At 48.5% G+C, this 19,760-nt stretch overlaps 1 protein-coding gene across 1 annotated transcript; it reads right to left on the reverse strand.

The window, feature by feature from the left end:
- Positions 1–12,929: 12,929 nt before the first annotated feature.
- Positions 12,930–17,842, reverse strand: Tdgf1 (teratocarcinoma-derived growth factor 1). Its single transcript, XM_032911514.1, has 6 exons — positions 17,826–17,842; positions 16,286–16,338; positions 15,356–15,490; positions 14,820–14,934; positions 14,616–14,725; positions 12,930–13,045 (listed from the first exon to the last, which is right to left on the reverse strand). The coding sequence occupies exons 1-6, from the start codon at positions 17,840–17,842 to the stop codon at positions 12,930–12,932; spliced, it is 546 nt and encodes a 181-aa protein (XP_032767405.1).
- Between the last annotated feature and the right edge of the window lie 1,918 nt (positions 17,843–19,760).

Below are 19,760 nucleotides of genomic sequence, written 5' to 3' on the forward strand. Positions count from 1 at the left end.
GAGAAGTTCCTCTGGCCAAGGTTGAGGGCAGCACTGAGCACTGTGGGTATAAACAAATGTTAAAAAGACGGTTTGGCAGCAGGTCTATCTAGCAAGACAACAGCATTGGACGCCTTCCCAACCAGTCCATCCCAGGGCTAATGACCGCTTGAGTCATGGACTTCGATCAAGTCTGCAGTATCAGGCATGAATTTTCCTCCTGTGGAGCAGGCCTCAAACCCAAACCAAAATGTTGGTCACCTCCAGAATCCTTGTGCCACGGTTACATCACGGTTACCCATCATGCCTCATAGGCTGGCATTCGAAAATCTTTTTTGATTTGAAATAATTTCACACTTAGAAGTCCCCTTCCCTTCCTTCCCTTTCTCCCCTCCTCTCCCGTCTCCTTACTTCCTTTTTCACTCATGACATTGTAAAGGCTTCAGGCCTGTGTTTTTTTTTTTTTTTTTTTTTTTTTGGAGCTGGGGACCAACCCAGGGCCCTTCGGTTTGCTAGGCAAGTGCTCTACCACTGAGCCAAATCCCAACCCCGAGGCCTGTGTTTTTTTAGAGTGCTTCTCAAACTGCTTAAGCTAGATGCATCCTCACCGTCAGAATCAGCGTAGGGAGGGGCTTCGGCTATGAGTACCATGGAGGTGACATTGTGAGTACCATGGAGGTGACATTGTTCTGGCGTCCGTATCTTAGCCCAGGACTTCTGGTTGGTTGTCTGTTGCTGTAATGGACACCATAAGCAAAAGCAACTTGGGGAAGAAAAGGGTTTGTTTCATCTTGTGCTTTCAGACAACCGCCCGTCTCTGAGGGAAGTCAGGGCAGGACCTCAAAGCAGGAACCTGGAGACTGGAACTGGAGCAGAAACCCCAGAAGGGTGCTCCTTACTGGCCTACGCTCCACAGTTTTCAAGGTTGACTTCTTAAAGGATCCAGGGCCACCTGCAGGAGATGGCACCACCCACTGTGGGCTGTGCCTTCCCACATCAGACATTAAGCAGTAGAATGTCCCCCAGATTCTCACAGGCCAGTCTGATGGAGGCGACTCCAGTCAAGTTGACAGAAGTTAAGCAGCACATCAGAGTGTGAGACAGCCATTTGTTCTGGTTCTGACCTAGTGACACATTAGCACCTGACAGTTTCTATGGAAAAGTTGCCCCTTCTGCCTCTAATTAGTAAGTACTTGGTAGGGAGATCTTGAGGGACTAAGGAAGCATCTCAATTGGGCCTCATTAAACTTGCCGCCTCTGGTTTTTGCTTGTTTTAGTTTTTGTTTTTGAGACAGTGTTTCTCTGTGTGGCCTTGAATATGCTGAAACTTGATCTGCAGACCAGGCTGGCCTCAAACTCACAGAGATCCTTTAGCCTTTGCCTCTCGAGTGCTGGGATTAGAAGCATGTGCCACCATATCCTGCTCTCTACTCTATGTTTGAGGCAGGGTCTCTCACTGAACCTGGAGCTCATTGATTGGTCAAGACTAGCTGGCTGGCACACATCAGGATCCTCCCGTCTCTGCCTCTGAAGCACTGGGATTACAGGTGTGTGTCAGCAAGGCCAGCTTTTGTACGTGGGATCCACATTCATGTACTTATGTCTACATGGGACCGAACTATCTTGCCAGCTCCTATTGGGTGATAATGCACAGTACAAATGCATTTCTTCTAGTGCTATGTATCTCTCTGAATAGCTACCTAGCTATCATGAGCACTACTGAGTGGGTTACTATAATTACTGTCAACCTTTACTTCTGATGTTCAACTTGTCCCAGACGTGGCCTGTAAGAGCCAGTCACACTGATTCCCCTCCTTTGACGTGTTTCCATTGTCCTTATTTCAGCAGGAAGTGCTCCAGTTCCCCCTTTCATGCCCTAGACCAACCCTGCCATCAGCCACTTCTCCAAGGAGAAAAGGTGTAGTTGAATCCATCCTGGTGCTTGACCTGCCGGCTTCAGTAGAGGTGCGTGTCACAGTGTCCGGCTTCTGTGTCCTCTGTGTCCTGCGCTTCCCGATGAGAGCCATGGAAGCAATGCAGTTTTGTGAGGCCGAGTAAGTTTCTCCTCACTTGTACTCAGCCCTGTGGATGCGAGACATTTCTGACCTCAGATTCCAAGGGCTCTCTTCTTGGACTCTGCCTGGCTGCAAGAGGCGAGGTGGCTGACTCAGTCCTTGGAGACGGGGTGGAAGCAGATGCCACCGTCTATTGAGACGCCCACCAGGAAGGCCATTTGGAAAAGCTACTTTGGCCGCCAGCGGAGCCTCTGTCTCAGAGGGGACCCTGGCAGATGGTGACGTCCTGTTATTATGGACATATCCCTGCAGTCGTGCTTCCTTCTTAGAAACAGAGGGTGTACTCAGTTCCAGTTCGTTACCATGGGTTGTCCCAAAATGATGGAGGAAAAATTCAAGAGGCTGCCAGGGGCCGGTTGGAGTTGAAACATTTGTATTCAGCACAGCAGACACTCTTGGCTACAGGAACAGTTTTCGGATGTGAAGGCAACAGGGAAAGAGAAATAAATAGTAGGGACAGAGGACTGCCCCATGGGAGATGACAACGAGGCTCAAAAACTCTCCACCAAAGGGGCCAAGCAAAACAGCCAACGAGACAGGCCCGCACCCGGAATGCTAACCATCAAGGGTGGATTCTGGGAAAGTGGCAACCTGGCTCAACCAGCCATTCGTAAGGAAAGACTGAATGCAAGCTGAGGTCATGTGGTACTGGCCACAGAGGTCCAGCCCAGTCTGCGGATGCAGCAGAGTCCAGGAAGGGCTATCTCTGGCTTTTGTAGTGGGACTGGGAAAGCCCCTCATCCGAGGAAGATGTCTCCTTTCACTCCTGAGATGCAAGAACTCATTCTTGGCCGTGCTTAGATCCTTCATAGGCAAATTCAAAATCCCCCAGGCATAAGTCGGGCAGAAAGGGAGCAACGCATCTCTTCAGGGGATCTTAGCTGCTTAGCAATGTCGTTGTTTTCTTGGGCAGGGACTGGCTTTGGACTTGGCATTGTGGCCAAGAACGCCCTTGAACTTCTGAGCCTCCTGCCCCTGCCTCTTGAGTGCTGGGATTATGGGCATGTGTCACTAGGAACACGAGGTTTTCTGCACGCCAAGCGAGTACGCTACCAACTGAGCTACCTCCCAGTCCTGGTAATGTCACTTTCGTGACACCGCCAGCCTCTACTTGGCAGCTTTTTTTGGGAAAAGCTGACCACAGCAGAAAAAGCTTTCCCAGGGCGGGGTGCACAGGCCTTCTTCCTAGTGATTGACAACAGTCCTTTCTCCTGTCCCACGGGGTGGGAGCCATTCCTGCAGGCCCCCAGGATGTTTTACATAGGACTCGACAGCCATTTGTTTCTTCATGGTCATAGAGAAATATGTAGTCAATGAAAGACGTAGGATGGATGGCGTCTGTGAAATCTGTGGAAAGCGAGGGGAAGACGGTGTGTTTTGATGGAAGCCTGGGGGGACAGGGCGGGGGAGGGTCAGGGTGTTCTGGCTGTGAAATGATTCCCTCAGACTCATGTTCTGCACACTTACAGTTCTGCTACTTCGAGGTTTGGGGAGGGTGTGGCAACTTCAGGAGGTGGGGCCTAACTGGCAGAAATCAATTACTAGGGGCCACTGCCATAAATTCTGCTATGCCCTCCCTGCCATGGTGGACCAAAACCCTTTCAAGTCACAAGCCACGGCCAGTGGCGGCTGACAGCTCAGTGGCGAAAAGTACATGCAACATAACTTGGGGACCCACTTCAATCCCTGCTGGGGGAGAGACCCAATTTACAAGAGTTGTCCTCAGACCTGAGGCACGTATGCTCCCCATGCAGTAAAATAAATGAATAATTGGGTAAACAAACAAGTGTCAAAAAAAACCCCATAGGCCCAAATGAATCTCTTTAGTCTGTGTCAGATGATTTGATCAGAGCTCTATGGAGGTAACTTTTGTACTGCAACTGTAGAGAGGGTGAGGAGAGTAGAGGGGAACAGGCCCAAGAGAGGCCAGCCAGGGCTTGACAGAGAGCCAAGACAGCAGGATTGACTTATGCGCTCCATTTCCTGTATACTCAAGACCCCACCACACAGCTGTGGGACCTGGGGATTCTGTAAGGTGACTTGATAATGACTTTCCTCTGATCACTGCCTCTGAGTGGTCTGAGATGAGGGCTTTTGCATGGTGTATGAAACCTTAGGGAATTGGAAACCCAGGCTCCTGGTGACTTGTCTTGAAGGACCCCATTGAAGGTGACACATGACAGGAGTTGCAAAACCCATGGGGCTGGACTTGTACAACTCTTGTCCTGACCTTTTTCAAGCCCTCTATAAATCTGATCCATATTCGATTACCTTTGGATAAGCAGCCCCTGCCTGGCTACTGAGGTACACGCAGCTAGTAAGCTGTCTGGATTACGCTAGCCTGTCATCTGGAGTCTTCCAGGTCATTCCCTGAAGAAAACTGAGAACAGGGAAGATTCTTTGGCAGTACTTTGGGGAGAATTATTTTGGGCAAGAGACTTTGAGGTCTTTCCAGACATTCCAGATGAAGCCTCTGGGGCCAGTCATGTGAGCTCAGGCGTATGTATTTATGGGCTCCAAAAGACACAGCTTGCCCATAAAGCTGCCCTGCAGCCAGCCCGATGCTGGCTTTTTAAGAAGGGGGTGGAGCAGAGGGACGGTGAGGTTGGAGTCTTCAACTCCAGTAACTGTGTTGACAGAAAGCTTTAAAGAGAAGGTCACTTGATAAGGGACAAAAGAAGGAACCTTTCGGTGCAAGGAGCAACAGTTTGGGGGTTGAGACTTGCTGAGAGAGAACTAATTAGGCTGTGGTAAGAACATATCTGAGCTTCAATAGAATGAGATGCGGCCATTGCTGTAGTCCAGGGAAGAAGGCTTCAGCTGGTGGGCCATAGCCTTGAGAGGGAGCAAGGCCCCCATTGTCCTAATGGGAGGTGGCGTTTGGGTTAGAGAGTCTTTATTAATATACTTACTGGTATTGCTGTATCCTGACGAGGTGTGGCGAGGGAATGAAGAAATGACAGATGAACAGCCACACACACAGAAAAGCAGGGGTCGGGTGGGCTGCGTGTGCTCTGACGGAGACGAACCTGCTACTTACTATGCAACCTGGAACCTCAGCGCATTTATTATACGTGGTCGTGGGAGGGGCCAGCTAGCTTGGAGGAGGAGCTGCAGTTGGTCTTTTCATGACACACACTCAGACCCATGAGGAAGGTTTTGCCACCCTCATGGAGCTGAGACATGGCGTCGCTCATGTCAACTGTACTTTGACTCATTCAGGTCTCCCCTCACTCTCTGCATGGAGTGCCAGCTCTTCTGGGTGTGGCTGTAAAAAGACCGTTTTAGCTCTAGGTGGACCTCATCAAAGGCTCTAAGCCCTCAGCTTAACCTTTTGGGAAAAAGACATTGCCCAGACACCATAGTAGCTAAGAGATTCCTCCATGCGACACCCAGATGGACTTTTGGGGGCTGGGCTGTGGTCAGTCTTCAGGTGTGGCTAGAGCGGCCTTGTCTGAGAAGCACCAGCTGCTTCCTCACTTTCACAGTGTAGAGCTGACGTTCCCGGGTCAGAGACAGAAGGGAACCCACCCTGGCCTTCCCAGTGATCCTGGCCTCTGTTCTGAGGTCAGCCTTTATCCTGCTGACTTTGAACTGATGGACAGTCTCAGTTGTATGATAGAATAGTAGGCCTTAAAAGCTATACAGGGTTAGAGACCCTGAAGAAAAGTATCACAACCTTTTAAGATTTGCTGCATTTCATGTGTGTTGTTGTTTTGTCTGCTCGTATGTTTGTGAGCCAGTGCCCATGGAAGCCAAAAGCCAGCCGATCCCCTGGAATTGTAGATTCAGGTGGTTGTGAGCTGTCATGTGGTTGCTGGGAATTGAACCCAGGTCCTCGGGTAGAGTAGCACATGTTCTTAACCATTGAGTCATCTCTCCAGTCCCATTACTGCTATCTTAAAAAAAAAAAAAGATTTATTTATATATAAGTACCCTGTAGCTGTCCTCAGACACACCAGAAGAACATCAGATCTCATTACAGATGGTTGTGAGTCACCATGTGGTTGCTGGGATTTGAACTCAGGACCTCTGGAAGAGCAGTCAGTGCTCTTAACCACTGAGCCACCTCTCCAGCCCATGTGTAGCCTAGGCTGGCCTCGAACTTGTGATCCTCCTGCCTCTGCCTCCTTCAGCAAAACCTACCAGCATGTGCCATCACAGTTGGTCATAACTACTATCTTAAGAAGCAAATTCACTTGCCCTGGTTGTAATCTCAACACAGGTAAGGTTTCCAAAAAACAAGAAACAAAGAACCATCGTGCTGAGCGGGAGGGGTCTGTGCAGCTGCAGAAGCGGCCGCCTATGGTTTCTCTAGTAGCAAGGCCAAATCTGACCCCTTGTAGAGGGGCTGTTGGCTAGAGTGTTGTCCTGGAGGGAGGTGGGGGTGGGGAGTCTCTCTCTGGCCTACTCTGAAACCATTCACATGGGGACCTGGGTTGGTCTTTTCTTGTCTTCGATGACATGGATGGTGTCCACAGCTGGTAGAAATGTCAGATTCCCAGCACTACTCCAGCTGTGACTTTGATGCTCAGGGGATGGGGTCGTCAGGCTATTTTCTCTGCTTTAACAGTTCATAGAATTTAACAGATCAGAGTTAGTGCCTTTCCTGCGGCCTCGCTCTGGAGTTATGAAAACACACACATGGTTTACAGTTTTCCTATATCCCTCTCCCTGGCCACCAAGTATTTTGAAAGTGGGCCTCCTTTTAAACTTTGCTTTTTTTTTTTTTTTTTAAGTTGAAGGTGACAATGTTTCTATGTATGATGAAACTCAATGTCTACTGAGATAAGTGTAATCTTACCTATCAACATTATATTTTAAAGCCACGCCATGGAGATACTGTTGTGTTTATAAAAGATAAAGAGATGGGGTGGATATGTTCTACAGGGTCTGGGAAAAGGGGGTGCCTCAGTGGGCCCATGCTGAGGTGTCCCTTCCCACTGAGGTAGAATAGAGTTTATTCAGGGCGTGGGGAGGGGAGTTAAGAGGTTAGTAGGGCAGAAAAAGAGAGAGAGAATAGAGGAGAGGAGAGGAGTAGAGGCCGACCATGAGCATGTGGGAGAGAAGGGGAAGGGAAACGGGGAGAGGGGGGACAGAGGGGCAAGAGAGTGAGGAGGGGTCAAGCAGCCCCTTTTATACTGTCAGGCGTACCTGACTGTTGCCAGGTAACTGTGGGGGGGGGTGGAGCTTAGACAGAATACTAATAGATATCACCCAAGTTCTGTCATTTTGTCAGATTTACAGTACCTTTAACCCCCTCTTTTAGCGTTAAATAAAAATAAAATTGGGAGCACACACACACAAAACAAACTAACAGACAAACAAAAAACCCCACATTCATTCGTCCTTCCTCAGGAGTTCTCATGGAGCATTAAAATGTTGCAGAGATCGCTGAGTGCAGAAGAGTCATTTCTTGGCTCATAAGGGTTTGGGTCAGAGAATTGGGGCCCTGGAAACTCAGCAGCCAAGAGGGATACCAAATGTGTTGCCAACCTAAGCCGGGTCCTTTCTACACCCACACTTAAGCCGGATGGACTTGGAGTTTAGAGGCTGATGTTTGGCGGAAAAGAATGGCTATGGGGGACTCTGGTTAAGAGGTAAACACCCCCTCCAGCACCCCAGAGGAAGAAGTACCAGAAAGAGAAGATAACGTAGGCTGGGAAATTTACCCACCAGAGTAAAAATTGGTGAGTTTCTGTAACCTTGGTAAGTCAGGGGCCTTTCAAAATTCACAGCTTTTGAGCCGAGTTTAAGGGGATGAAGATTCTTAAACTGAAGCTGTGCCCCCAAAACCCAGTCCAGTTCTCACCAGCGGGCAGGGCAGGGTTCCCAAGCTTTTGAGCTACACTCAGGTATTTTGTAGTTTTGGGGCCCGGTCTCTGTTCACTGTCAGAAGAGTCATTGGGAAGTGTTTACAGATGTTTTCCTCTTAGATGGGCTTATGGCTGTACTGAACACACTGAGAAACTGGTTCTGCTAGGAATTCTCCTGTCTGGATACTTAAAAATGGAAACCCTGGGGCTGGAGAGATGGCCCAGCGGTTAAGAGCACTGACTGCTCTTCCAGAGGTCCTGAGTTCAAATCCCAGCAACCACATGGTGGCTCACAACCATCTGTAATGGAATCCTATGCCCTCTTCTGGTGTGTCTGAAGACAGTGACAGTGTACTCATATACATAAAATAAATAAATCTTTTTTTAAAAAATGGAAACCCTGGGGGCTGGAGAGATGGCTCAGCTGTCAAGAGCACCCACTGCTCTTCCAGAGGTCCTAAGGTGGTCATAGCTGCTTGTTCCTGGCCCAGGGAATCTGTTGCCCTTTTGGGCACTAAACACGTGCACTCCCCCTCTGCATACCTAACTCCAGTTATAGGGAACTGATGCATTCTTCTGGCCTCCCTGGGCGCTGCATACATTCAGACACACAAAACCAAGAGAACGGTGTTGGCACGCGCCCTTAATCCCAGCACTTAGGAGGCGGAGGCAGACGGATCTCTTGAGTTTAAAACCTGGTCTACAGAGCAAGTTCCAGAACAGACAGGGCACCAGATCCCCAAAATAAAATAATACTAAATAAAGATAAAAAGAAGCTATACGACCCCTATTCTGTCAACCTTAGCCTCCTTCCTTATTCAGGACCTGCTATTGTTTGGCTGGACATCCGCTCTGTGTTTCCTGACTTCCCTTTCCCCACAACTCACACTCTTCTGCAGTTACCCTGGATTCCAGGGAAGCTAGGACTGATTTGCGATGGGGGTGGGGGGCTATCACTACCCCTGTGCCCCTACCACACTCCCAAGCAACCGCTGGGTCTCTGGGATGAGATCACTCAATGCCACCTCATGATGGGAACAGACCCTGAAGCAAGAGTGAACAGGGATCCTTCATGGGAACCAGTGTTCCCCTCCAGTGATGACTTCTCTAGAACTCTGCGACATCAGAGTTGGCAGATTGGACCACTAGATTGCCTGTTGTCATCTAAGCAAACCCAACTCTTCTATAGAAACTGGAAGTTCCTGTTAGCCCCTTGAAGATTAGGTCGTGTGTGTGTGTGTGTGTGTGTGTGTGTGTGTGTGTGTGCGTGTGCGCGTGCGCGCTTGCATGACAGAAACCCTTTATCTGTCTTTCCCGATGTGATCACAAGTAAAAGTTAAAGGGACATGAGAAAGGTCAGAAGCCTGACATTTCCCAGCTCTGGTTACATCTCACTGGCCGAGAGTCAAGAATTCCAACACAGCTGATCAAGAAGCTTGCAAAGGAATCTCGCAAACAAACAAACAAACAAACAAAAAAACCACACTTACAGCGCCGGGACCGAAGGTGTGCGCCACTACCCCCAGCTTTGTTTTTAAACTATTTTTTCTTTTTCGCATGTAGGGGATCCACTCAGAGAAAACTGCTTGTGCCCCTCATTACAATGGTCCCAGGTTCTTGGGTGGGTCGTATAAATTATTTTTATATTTATCTATTTTGTGTGTGTGTGCGCGTGCATGTGTGAATGTCAGTGTAAAGTGTCTCTGTTCTGTACCTTCTTTCAAAAGATCTGCATGTACCAGCCTGGTGTATGTGCACGTTGCAGGGGTGCTCTTGAAAATGTGATCAGAGCTTACTGACACGCAGAGTGAACTAAGAGGGAAAGAGATAAAACACTGCACGACTCCACTTCCCAGACCACAAATCACACGGATCTGGGATCAAAATTCATCCGAGGCTGAAGACTGTGTAACGGGAACAGGTTGACACAATGGGAAAAACAGCGCAGACGCTAACTACAGGGCACAAGACAAGCCCCAGTCCTCACTAACACACAGCCATGAACTGCACCCGTGCCAATGGGGGCGTCGTTTCTAAGTTATTAACCTCATGCATACAAGTGGTTTTGCCTGCGTGTAAGTGCACTGCTTGTGTGCCTGGTGCCTCTGGGGGGCAGAAGAGGATGCCTGATCCCCTGGGATAGGAGTTATGAAAGCCATGTAAGTTACCGCATGGATGCCAGGATCTGAAACTCAGGTCTTCCGTCAGAACAGCAAGGGCTATTATCTGCTGGTCCATCTCTACAGCCAAGATTTGTTACTATTTTTTTTTTTTTGATGTTACTTTTTAATATTATGTGTGTATGTGTCTGAGACCACAGAGGACTGTGCACCCCTTGGAACTGGAGTTATAGGTGGCCGTGAGCTGCCATGCGGGTGCTGGGAGCCAAATCAGTGAAGGTTTAACCACTTAGGCATCTTCTAAATCCCCAACCCACACATCCCCTTCCCCACCCCAGCCACAGTGCCACTATGTATCCCAAGGTGGCTCCTGTCACAGAATCACAGAATCGCCAGTGCTGAGATCACAGACGTGATGATGCTTCTTTGGGGGTGCTCTGAGAATGTAGCTCAGCGGGCTGAACGTCTGCACAGTGCACACCAAGGAAGGCCTGGATTCGGTCTTCAGCACTACCTAAAGCAAACTGTTGGTGCGTGCCTTGAGGCCTTTCGCTCAGGAAGCTGCAAGATCCAAAATTCAAGGCCAGCCTGGGCTACGTTCAAAGAGTGACATGTGTCAAAAAATAAGGAAAAGGGGAGCTGGAGAAATGGCTCAGAGGTTAAGAGCACTGGCTGTGCTTCCTGAGGTCCTGAGTTCAATTCCCAGCAACCTCACGGTGGCTCATAATCAAATGAGATCTGGTGCCCTCTTCTGGCTCACCCACAGAATGCTGTATACATAGTAAATAATAAGGAAAGAAAATACAATTTGAATATCCACCAGATTCTGATTTGTGATATGGTTGCTGTGTTCCTTAAGAAAACACATTAAGGGGGTTGGGGATTTAGCTCAGTGGTAGAGCGCTTGCCTAGAAAGCGCAAGGCCCTGGGTTCGGTCCCCAGCTCCGAAAAATAGAAAAGAAAAAAAAACCAAACACATTAAACATGTTCTCATCGTAGAGAATTTGAAAAAATTTTAAGTATGGGGGGGCGGGAAGGCCAGCCACCCAAATTATTTATCTTACCACCTAGAAATACACTACTCACGTTTTGATCAGCAGAGATCCCATTTTACTGTGCATACTCATGAACAATGTATTATAAAAACTGACTTGACAATGAGCGGTTTTAGAATCTGGTCCACTACTTCAGTAAACATTTTCTTCCCTCCACAGCAGGTGATATGACTAACTGCACAGCTTGGAGAACGCCTTCAGGATTTTGCAGAGGAGTCTCAGCTGTGTTCTGTGAGAGGGTCTTGCCATTCGGTCTTTGCTCAGCACACAGCCCAGGTTGGCCGTGAGCTCAGTAGCTCTCCTGAGTGCTGCCTTTACAAGTGTGCACCACCGTGCTTGGCTCAACAACTTAGCTCTTAAATTTTCTTCTCAGCACCCATGGAAGCATCCACCCATCCATCAATCCACTGTCTCCCCAGTCCCCCCACATCTGCTGCTCCCTCTGCACAGACCCTCTTACTTCTACAACTCCCTTGTAAGAGGCTTTTTCCTTTTTGAAGACAGGGGTTCACTAAGTGGAGCAGGCTGGCCTTGAACTCGGAGATCCTCCTACCCCTACCTTCTGAGCGCTTGGATTAAAGCCATCTGCCTCATTCATTTTATTTATTTGTTTTTAAAGACTTATTTATTTGATGTATGCGAGTACACTGTCGCTGTCTTCAGACACACCAGAAGAGGGTATCGGATCCCATTACAGATGGTTGTGAGCCACCATGTGGTTGCTGGGAATTGAACTCAGGACCTCTGGAAGAGCAGTCAGTGCTCTTAACCTCTGAGCCATCTCTCCAGCCCCTCATTCATTTTAAGATAATAGTTCTCCTTATTTTTTCCTGAGACAGGGTTTCTCTGTGGAGCCCCTGCTGTCCTGGAACTCAGAAATACACCTGCCTCTGCCTGATTTGAGGTAGGCTCCATTACCTCCATGACTAAAGATAATTTCTTAGCTGTTTTCAGCTATTCTGAATTTACTTCTAGTTGCACAGTAGGATTTAATCATCTCCAGAATTTAAAAACATTAGGAGGGAAAGTAAGAATTACTTTTATTAAGAAGCACAGGATGTGCTCTTCCAGTCCCAGGCGCTGTGGGAGCCGAGGCTTACCATGCAGACATGGCCAGGTCCAAGAACCACACCACACACAACCAGTCCCGCAAATGGCACAGAAATGGCATCAAGAAACCCCAGTCACAAAGATACGAATCTCTTAAGGGGTTGACCCCAAGTTCCTGAGGAACATGCACAACAAGAAAGGCCTGAAGAAGATGCAGGCCAGCAACGCCAAGGCCATGAGTGCACGCGCGGAGGCCATCAAGGCCCTCAGGCCGTCAAGCCCAAGACGCCAAAGGGCTCCAGCCTCAAACTCAGCCGTCGGCTTTCATCGCTCACCCCAAGCTTGGGAAGAAGATTCGAAGCCACATGGCCAAGGGTCGTAGGCTCTGCCAACCAAAACCCAAGGTTCAAACCAAGGCAGAGGCCAAAGCTCCAGCCCAGGCTCCCAAGGGTGCCCAGGCCCCTGTGAAGGCCCCATAGAACAGGCTCCTTCCTGCCAGTGTGAAGACAGACGGACGGCAGTGACACACCCACCTACACACTATTTGCAGATGACCAGTGTCCTATGCTGTTTTTACAAATAAACTTAAAACAAGGGAAAAAACAAAACAAAAAACAGGATGTGGCAGACAGCACATTTTTAGAGTAGTTTTTAGGCTATGGAGTTACAGCACTTGCCACACACACACTGTGGCCAGCACATCCAGAAAGAGGGGCCACGCAGAGGTAAGGCCTAGTTAGCGTTCGGAGGGGTGATGTTAGGGATTCGCTGTGAGCATTATTTAAGACGAATGACATCTCTGCTATGACGTGGGCGTCGAGTTCACGTGTCAACCTATACTTTCATTTCTAGGAAAAGGCAGACGCCAGCCAGCATACCAGTGGTTGGCACGGACGGTGTTTGGCGTGGAGTCCTGGATGCCTGGAGGTCTTGGTCCATCACGTAACCATCTGAAAGGTTGAGATGTTCGGTCACTAAAGGAAGTCTCTCCCTTCAGCGGTTTACCCCGCTGCCTTCACTGCCTGAACTCATACCTGCCTCCAAGATCCAGGACTCTGCTGGGGCCTAACTTGATGAGGACAGTTTACTTGCTTAACCTAAGATCAGCAGTAGCTACAAGACACCCTTACGCCTTGAAGATCAGAACCACAGACCTACTGTTAACTCTTCCCTGGATACGTTCTATTCCAATGTTGGTGCAGACCTTGGTTAGGCTCTGGTAAGGGGACAACACATCCCAGGCCCTAGATTCCAGGAAGAAAAAAAAATGACCCCCATTCATCTAATCACTCTACTCCCAGTTGCTAATCTATGCACAATACCCAGGATGCAACGGTAAAGATACTCCATAGGGCTCCATCTTGTACCAGATGACACATCACTTTCATTTGTTTAATGGACTTTCACAGTCAATTATAAGAGTCCAGATGTGAGTGGCTCAAAAAAGCCCCAGCCATGTGGGGTGGGGACATCACTGGTTGCCTTGCTCTCTTCTATGTCCCGACCCCCTGGTGAAGGAGGCTGTGACCTTCAGGATGCAGGAAGAACCAGTCATGGTGGCTCCTAATTTTAAACCACAGCCTTAGGGATGGGATGGGGCAGAAGCAGTGGATCTGAGCTCTGGGCCAGTCAGTTATGATAAGACCTTTTCTGATAGTACAACTGGTAGATCCTAGGCTAGTGGTATGTTCCTGGATCTGCACACTGGAGGCTGAGGCAGGAGGATTGATGGGAGTTTGAGGCCAGCTTGAAGGGAATTCCAGGCCAGCCTTGGATACAGAACAGGATATCTTATCAAAAAAACGACAAAAACCACACCCAAGTACAGGAGGGATTAATTGTAGGGCTGGGTTCTAACTAAATGGCTACCCTCCAGTCTATTGGGAATCTTCTGACCAAAGGAAGAGACAGCAGAAAGCACTTCATGTCTAAACAGCTAGGTTTTCTCCTGTTCACCGGCTGACTCTCAGTCTCAAGTAGGCTTGAGGGAACTCTGTAGGTAGCAAGACAGTTGGGGCTGAGGGAGTGTCCTTCAGCCAGGACCCCACACCTCCTACAGATGCATTGGTCAGGGAACGCAGGCCAAGAGCTCCACACCTGAGGGGTCATTTCCTCCCCCAAGCCTATGCTTTAGGAACACTCAACAGCCTTGCACCTGAGGGCACGCCTACTAAGAACCCCAACTCTGAATGACCTGTGCTTGAGGGAGCACCCCAAGGATTCCATGTGTTAGGACCTCATATACTTAAGGTATCAATCATCCACCATCCACCATAGTGCACATCTAAAGAATCCTTTCACAGGGTTTCTAGCTAAGGGAGTATTCCCTAAGGAGCGAGCATCTGAGAGAGCACCCGACAAGGATCCCTGGGCCGTATGCCCCTGGAGCCCTCATGAGGTCTGTCTGTCTGTCTGTCAGGTTATGTCAGGACATGAAGAGCTCTGGCAGAAGAAGAGGTAGAAAGGGAGTCCCTTGGGCATCTGAAGGACCTGATTAAAGAGAGAGGGACATTTGCTTACCACAGCCAGGTAGAAAGGTCTGAGGAAAACAGTGGAGCTGGCCGTGCCAGCACCTGCACAGGGAGCACTTCTTGGGCAGCCAGGCGCCATGGAGGACGGACCCACAGTGCCTGAGAAGAAACATCACCCACTGTCAGGAAGTTCCTTTCCCCTCCTCCACTCCCCATCGCCCTTCCCGGTCCTGCTCCCTCCAACTGGACTTACTCTTTGCGTACATCGTGTTCACAGTTGCGTCCGTAGAAGGAAGGGGGACAGGCACAGAAGGACCCCAGGATGCAGGTCCCCCCATTCAGACAGCAAGTTTTATTAAGCAACTTATCTGAAATGTAAGGGAAGTCATGGGGTAGGAGGATCACTGAAAAGCCCAAAAGCTAAGGCTCAACTAGCCCTAAGGGGTTTCACTCCCCAGGGTACTCTGAAACCACTCTACCTTTCAGGGAAATTACTTTCGTTTAGGACCAGGTCGGTTACCCAGTCTGATGGTCAGATGGTTACCAGGTCCCAGCATGAAGTGGCATCAGGAGAGAAACTGAATATCAGGGATCTCTCTCTCTCTCTCTCTCTCTCTCTCTCTCTCTCTCTCTCTCTCTCTCACACACACACACACGCCTCACTTACCTTTTTTTTATATGTCAAGCTAGTACAACCCACCCAACTGCTAACTCACACATCATGTCTCTTGGGGTACGTGCTACCGCGTCAAAGGCTATGACAGAGATGGATTAAGGCAAAAGTCTTACTGCTCTGTATCCCCACGGAAGGCACAAGCTGGAGAGAGCGAGGGCGCACTGCAGGTTCTTCCTGGTCCCGAATGTCGTTATCTCTGACGTCGAGGTCTCTTGGAGACGGAACAGCCAGCTCACGGCGGCCTGTCCCTGTTATTATGTATTGTAGGCCACATAAAATATTGTTGGTGTTCATAAGGAAAACACCCCCCGTCCACATCCACCAACAGGTACGGTGGTGTGTGCCTATCTATGATCTCAGCACTGAGGAGGAAGGATACAGTTAGAGGCGAGACTGAGCGGCCCTGTCCCCAAACACTAAGGGCAGTGTACTAAGGAAGCACAGTGTTTAATCCCAAGTCTATTGGGGTACAGAGGAGGTGGGGGTGGAGGTCATCTGGGAGTAAGTCCAATAGGTGTAAAGCCTGGGTTAAATCCACAGACAGTACCACCCAAGCGACAATGGGGACAAAAGCTGGGTGGTCTAAAGAAAAAAAATTGAACAAAACCTCAGCTAGATTTGGTAGTGAACTTAGGGGCGCAGAGGCAGAGGCAGAGACAGGAGAATCAGGAGTTCAAGCAACCTTGGTTGTATCATGAGTTCCTAGAGTATAAGGTCTTTAACAAAAAATGAAAGTGCACATGTGCATGTGTGTGCGTGTGTGAACTGGGATTGGAGGAGGAAGAGCAGGGGTCCCAGGACAGACTGGGTTCAGTGACATCCAGTTTCAAGTACCTGAACCCCAACCATACAGTGGTGGTACACACATTTAATCCCAGAGCTCCGGATCTGGAGACATGTAGATCTCTGAGTACAAAGCCAGCCTGGTCTACATAGTGAGTTCCAAGCAAACAACGGTTATACAGAAACTCTGTCTTGAAGCCCGGACTCAGAAAAAAAAGAAACCCCCAAAACGCTAAAGTCCAAAACAAAAGAAAACTCACCAGCAACGAGTCCAAATTCAAATGCATTGGAAATGGCCACAAGTAAAACCACACTAGGAGAAGGAAATTGGACATCAGTTAGCCAAACAAATCGAAAACTGGAGGCTTCAGTGTGGGGCACAGGCCACGAAGGAGAACTTGAACAGCCCCACCTCACTTCTTTCAGTGCTGCCCCAGGTAAGAAAACTAGGCAGAAGTTCTAGCTCAGAGGTTCTTCCAGAGGTCCTGAGTTCAATTCCCAGCAAGGACATGGTGCTTATACCCATCTAAAAATGAGATCTGGTGCCCTCTTCTGGGCTACAGGCATATATGCAGGCAGAGCGCTGTATACATAATATATCTTTAAAAAAAAAAGCCGCATAGACTGATATGTGTGATTGTAGAGCTGGAATGCGGCACATCAGCAGCCAAAAGTATCCTGGGCTGTGTTTAACGACCTCACAAACCTCTGTATGTGATTTAATATCCTTTTGGCGGCCACATAGAAACCGCCGAGACACGTGGTGTAAGCAGATCACTAGCTCCAGAAAAGACTAAGGCTGGAACCCTACCTGATACCTTCCTTCACTGCCACAGTTAATGCTTACGTTATTTGCACATGTACAGTTATGTTTACAAATCAAATCCATATTTTCTTTTCTCCTGTGACTACCGGGGAGCTCATGTAACTTCTCCCATGTTCATTTAGGACAACACAAATCCCTACAAGGCTCAGAATAAACTCTTACTCTTCAGAACACAGGCTGTGTTCTGCATTAACTATTTAAAACAAGTCCCCTACATCTAATATTTTATCACGTAGGCACCACCCTGATACACACACACACACACACACAACCTTAAACAGTTATAAAATTAAATAGCGGAAAAACTACTTTGCATAAGCTGCACATTTTTCACAGCGCATTGTTTGAGTATATAAATTTTTAAATGGCTGTACGGACTGGGGACGGAGTGGAAGATTTGCCTACCGTGTCCAAGTGCTGGTTCAATGCCCAGCACCACCGGGAAAAACCTATTCTGTCATTTGAAATGGTTCCAAGTTCAAATCTGTTTGTTATTCTTAATGTTTTTTTAAGTATTGGATCTGTCTCTACCATTAACTTTTAGAGGCATTCCTAATTGGGCCGTCATATTAATATTTATGCAGGAGAAGGAAAGCATTGTTTTTCTGGCAGAATCATCAGCATGATTGATGTGATGAACCTAGAAGGTGCCTTACGACCGGAGTTAGACCCCTAGAACTCAAAGCATCTGATCCCACAAAGTCACCGTCTAACCTTCGTACCTTCGTTCACGTACACACACACACACACACACACACACACACACACACACACACACACACACACACACGCACCATAAAAATTGATACTTTTAAGAAGTGGATGGCAAGGAGTATATATCTAACTACAATGTTCCAGGTTCTTCAGGAAAAGCAACAATGTTACTGGCAACGTTTTAAGGTTCAAGCAAGACAAAATCAGAGAGGCGTAGATTTTTCTGAAGTGGCTAACTCCAGCAATTCAAAAGCTCATACCTGGTTAAGAAGTCCATCTTCCACGGCCCGTAAAAAATGTTGGAAGGAAATACCAGAAAGGCAATGTTAGTTCATAAAGCCATTCCCAAAACACCCAAAGGCTAATTTCACACAATGAAAATAGCAGATTAAAAAGAAAGATATCCCAGATATGAAAGGCGCCTGCCCCGGAGAGTCTGTAGGAAGTTAACAGCCAAGATCTCCGTGCAGACCACTGGGGGATGGGGCTTCTCCTTCCTATTAAAGGTTTGTGATAGAGAAGGACTTCAAGGTACTCGAGGTGTTGGGGAGGACCCTCAGGTGGGCGGGGAGACGAGAGCCCCACACCCACTACTATACTAGGCCCTAAAATTGCAAGGCCCAGAGGTGAATTTAACTAGCATTGTCTGGTTATATGCAGATTCTCTCTTCTCTTGAAAAGGGGGGTTGAAGAGAGTGTAGCTATTCTACGAAGGTGTTCAAACACAAAAGTAACTCATTAGGAAAGTCTAAACACCATGTATAAATGTACGGGCATTGTCAAAATTCGTTGTTGTGTTTGTTTTTCGAGACCGAGGTCCTCTCTGTAGACCAGATTGGCCTCGAACCCAAGAGATCTACCTGCCCCTGCCTCCTGAATGCGGGGATTAAAGGCGTGCTCCATTACCGCTAGGGAAACTGACAGATTTTAACTCTGCATTGGTGTTCATCTTTGGCGGGGACTTGTTTGGGTGTGGAGCAAGGTCAAGTTCAGGGTGGGGTGGGGAGGCTTGAGTCTGTTTGAACTCAGGCTTTGCCCGAGACCCTGAAATGCAAGCTCGGGCCCCACCAGCCCGGAGTCAGCGGGTGGGCAAGGGGTAATTCTAGGACTTGGAAGGAGGAGGCAGGAGGGTTGAAGTGAGTTAGAGGCCAGCCTGGCCTCCAGAGTGAGTTTAAGGCCAGCCCGTGCAAAAGGGAAACATTCTATACTTTTGGTTTCTCCCTACCTTTCTTTTTGAGAGAGGGTCTCAATCAAGATCAAGCTGGCTTGAAACTCCGGGACCTTTCTGCTACCTTTTCCGGAATTCTGAGCTTTAAAGCATGTATCACTAAGACCCAACCTCAAAGTAACAAAACACAAAAGCAACATTCCGCCCCCACCTTCGCCATAGGCTTCTAAGGTGATTTACTTCCGTTTTGGTCCTCAGAGAAGACCCAGACCGGCCTGGGAATTCGGTACACGCCCAGTCTCTCTACCCTCGCCCCCATCCCCTCCCATTCCCAGTCATACTGAGCTTCCAGCCATTTTTCCATTTCCTGAAACACTGGGGAATGGGGCGGGGAGTGGCGGGAGAATCTGTTATTTCCTGGAAGGCTGCCAATCCTTCATTGACAAGCTAATGGCGGTTTTCACTGAGACCTTGACAAACAGAACCTGGTCTGAATACACTAGTTCCCTGCTGGGGTCTGAAAGACCAGATTCCTGCATACAGATGGGAGGAATGGCGAATGGATTAGGATGGGGACTCCGTTTGTTTCGGCGGGGCTTTGTTTTCTACCTATGAGGACTAAAGGAATTGTTTCTACAGAGTCTTCCCTTGAATTGAACTTGGGGATACTTGAGGGTGTGTCCGGTCAATATTGAGCCCTGAAATTGCTTGCCTGATCTGTGTTTCCAAAACGTTTTCCCAGGATCCCACCCCGTCTCTTTTCTTGTGTAGAGTTCCACTCTCTGGACTTGTCCACACCTACAGCAGCCAGCATCTGAGGCTTCGCTTCTGATGATTCCAGATGTGGAAAATTCGTACTTTATTGTTTGAATTTGCAGGTTTCACTGTGTATCTGTATTCTGTTTCCTAGGACCTGGCTGGTGGGCCTGACAGTGCCCTTCAACTGGCTTCTTTGGGCTCAGCCCGAATGTCCTTGGCTCTGGGAAGTCCTTCCCGACACCTTTTGCTCTAAGCCGGCTTCCAGCTG

This window comes from Rattus rattus, chromosome 8, assembly GCF_011064425.1.
Source record: "Rattus rattus isolate New Zealand chromosome 8, Rrattus_CSIRO_v1, whole genome shotgun sequence".
NCBI classification, from domain to species: Eukaryota; Metazoa; Chordata; class Mammalia; order Rodentia; family Muridae; genus Rattus; species Rattus rattus.

Excerpts from the sequence above, each read along its gene's own strand:
- Tdgf1 (XM_032911514.1), bottom strand. Across the intron at positions 15,491-16,285 it reads TGAATTTGGACTCGTTGCTG|GGACAGGCCGCCGTGAGCTG; the intron begins GTGAGTTTTCTT and ends ACATAATAACAG. Across the intron at positions 14,935-15,355 it reads TTCCGTGGGGATACAGAGCA|ATAAGTTGCTTAATAAAACT; the intron begins GTAAGACTTTTG and ends CTTACATTTCAG.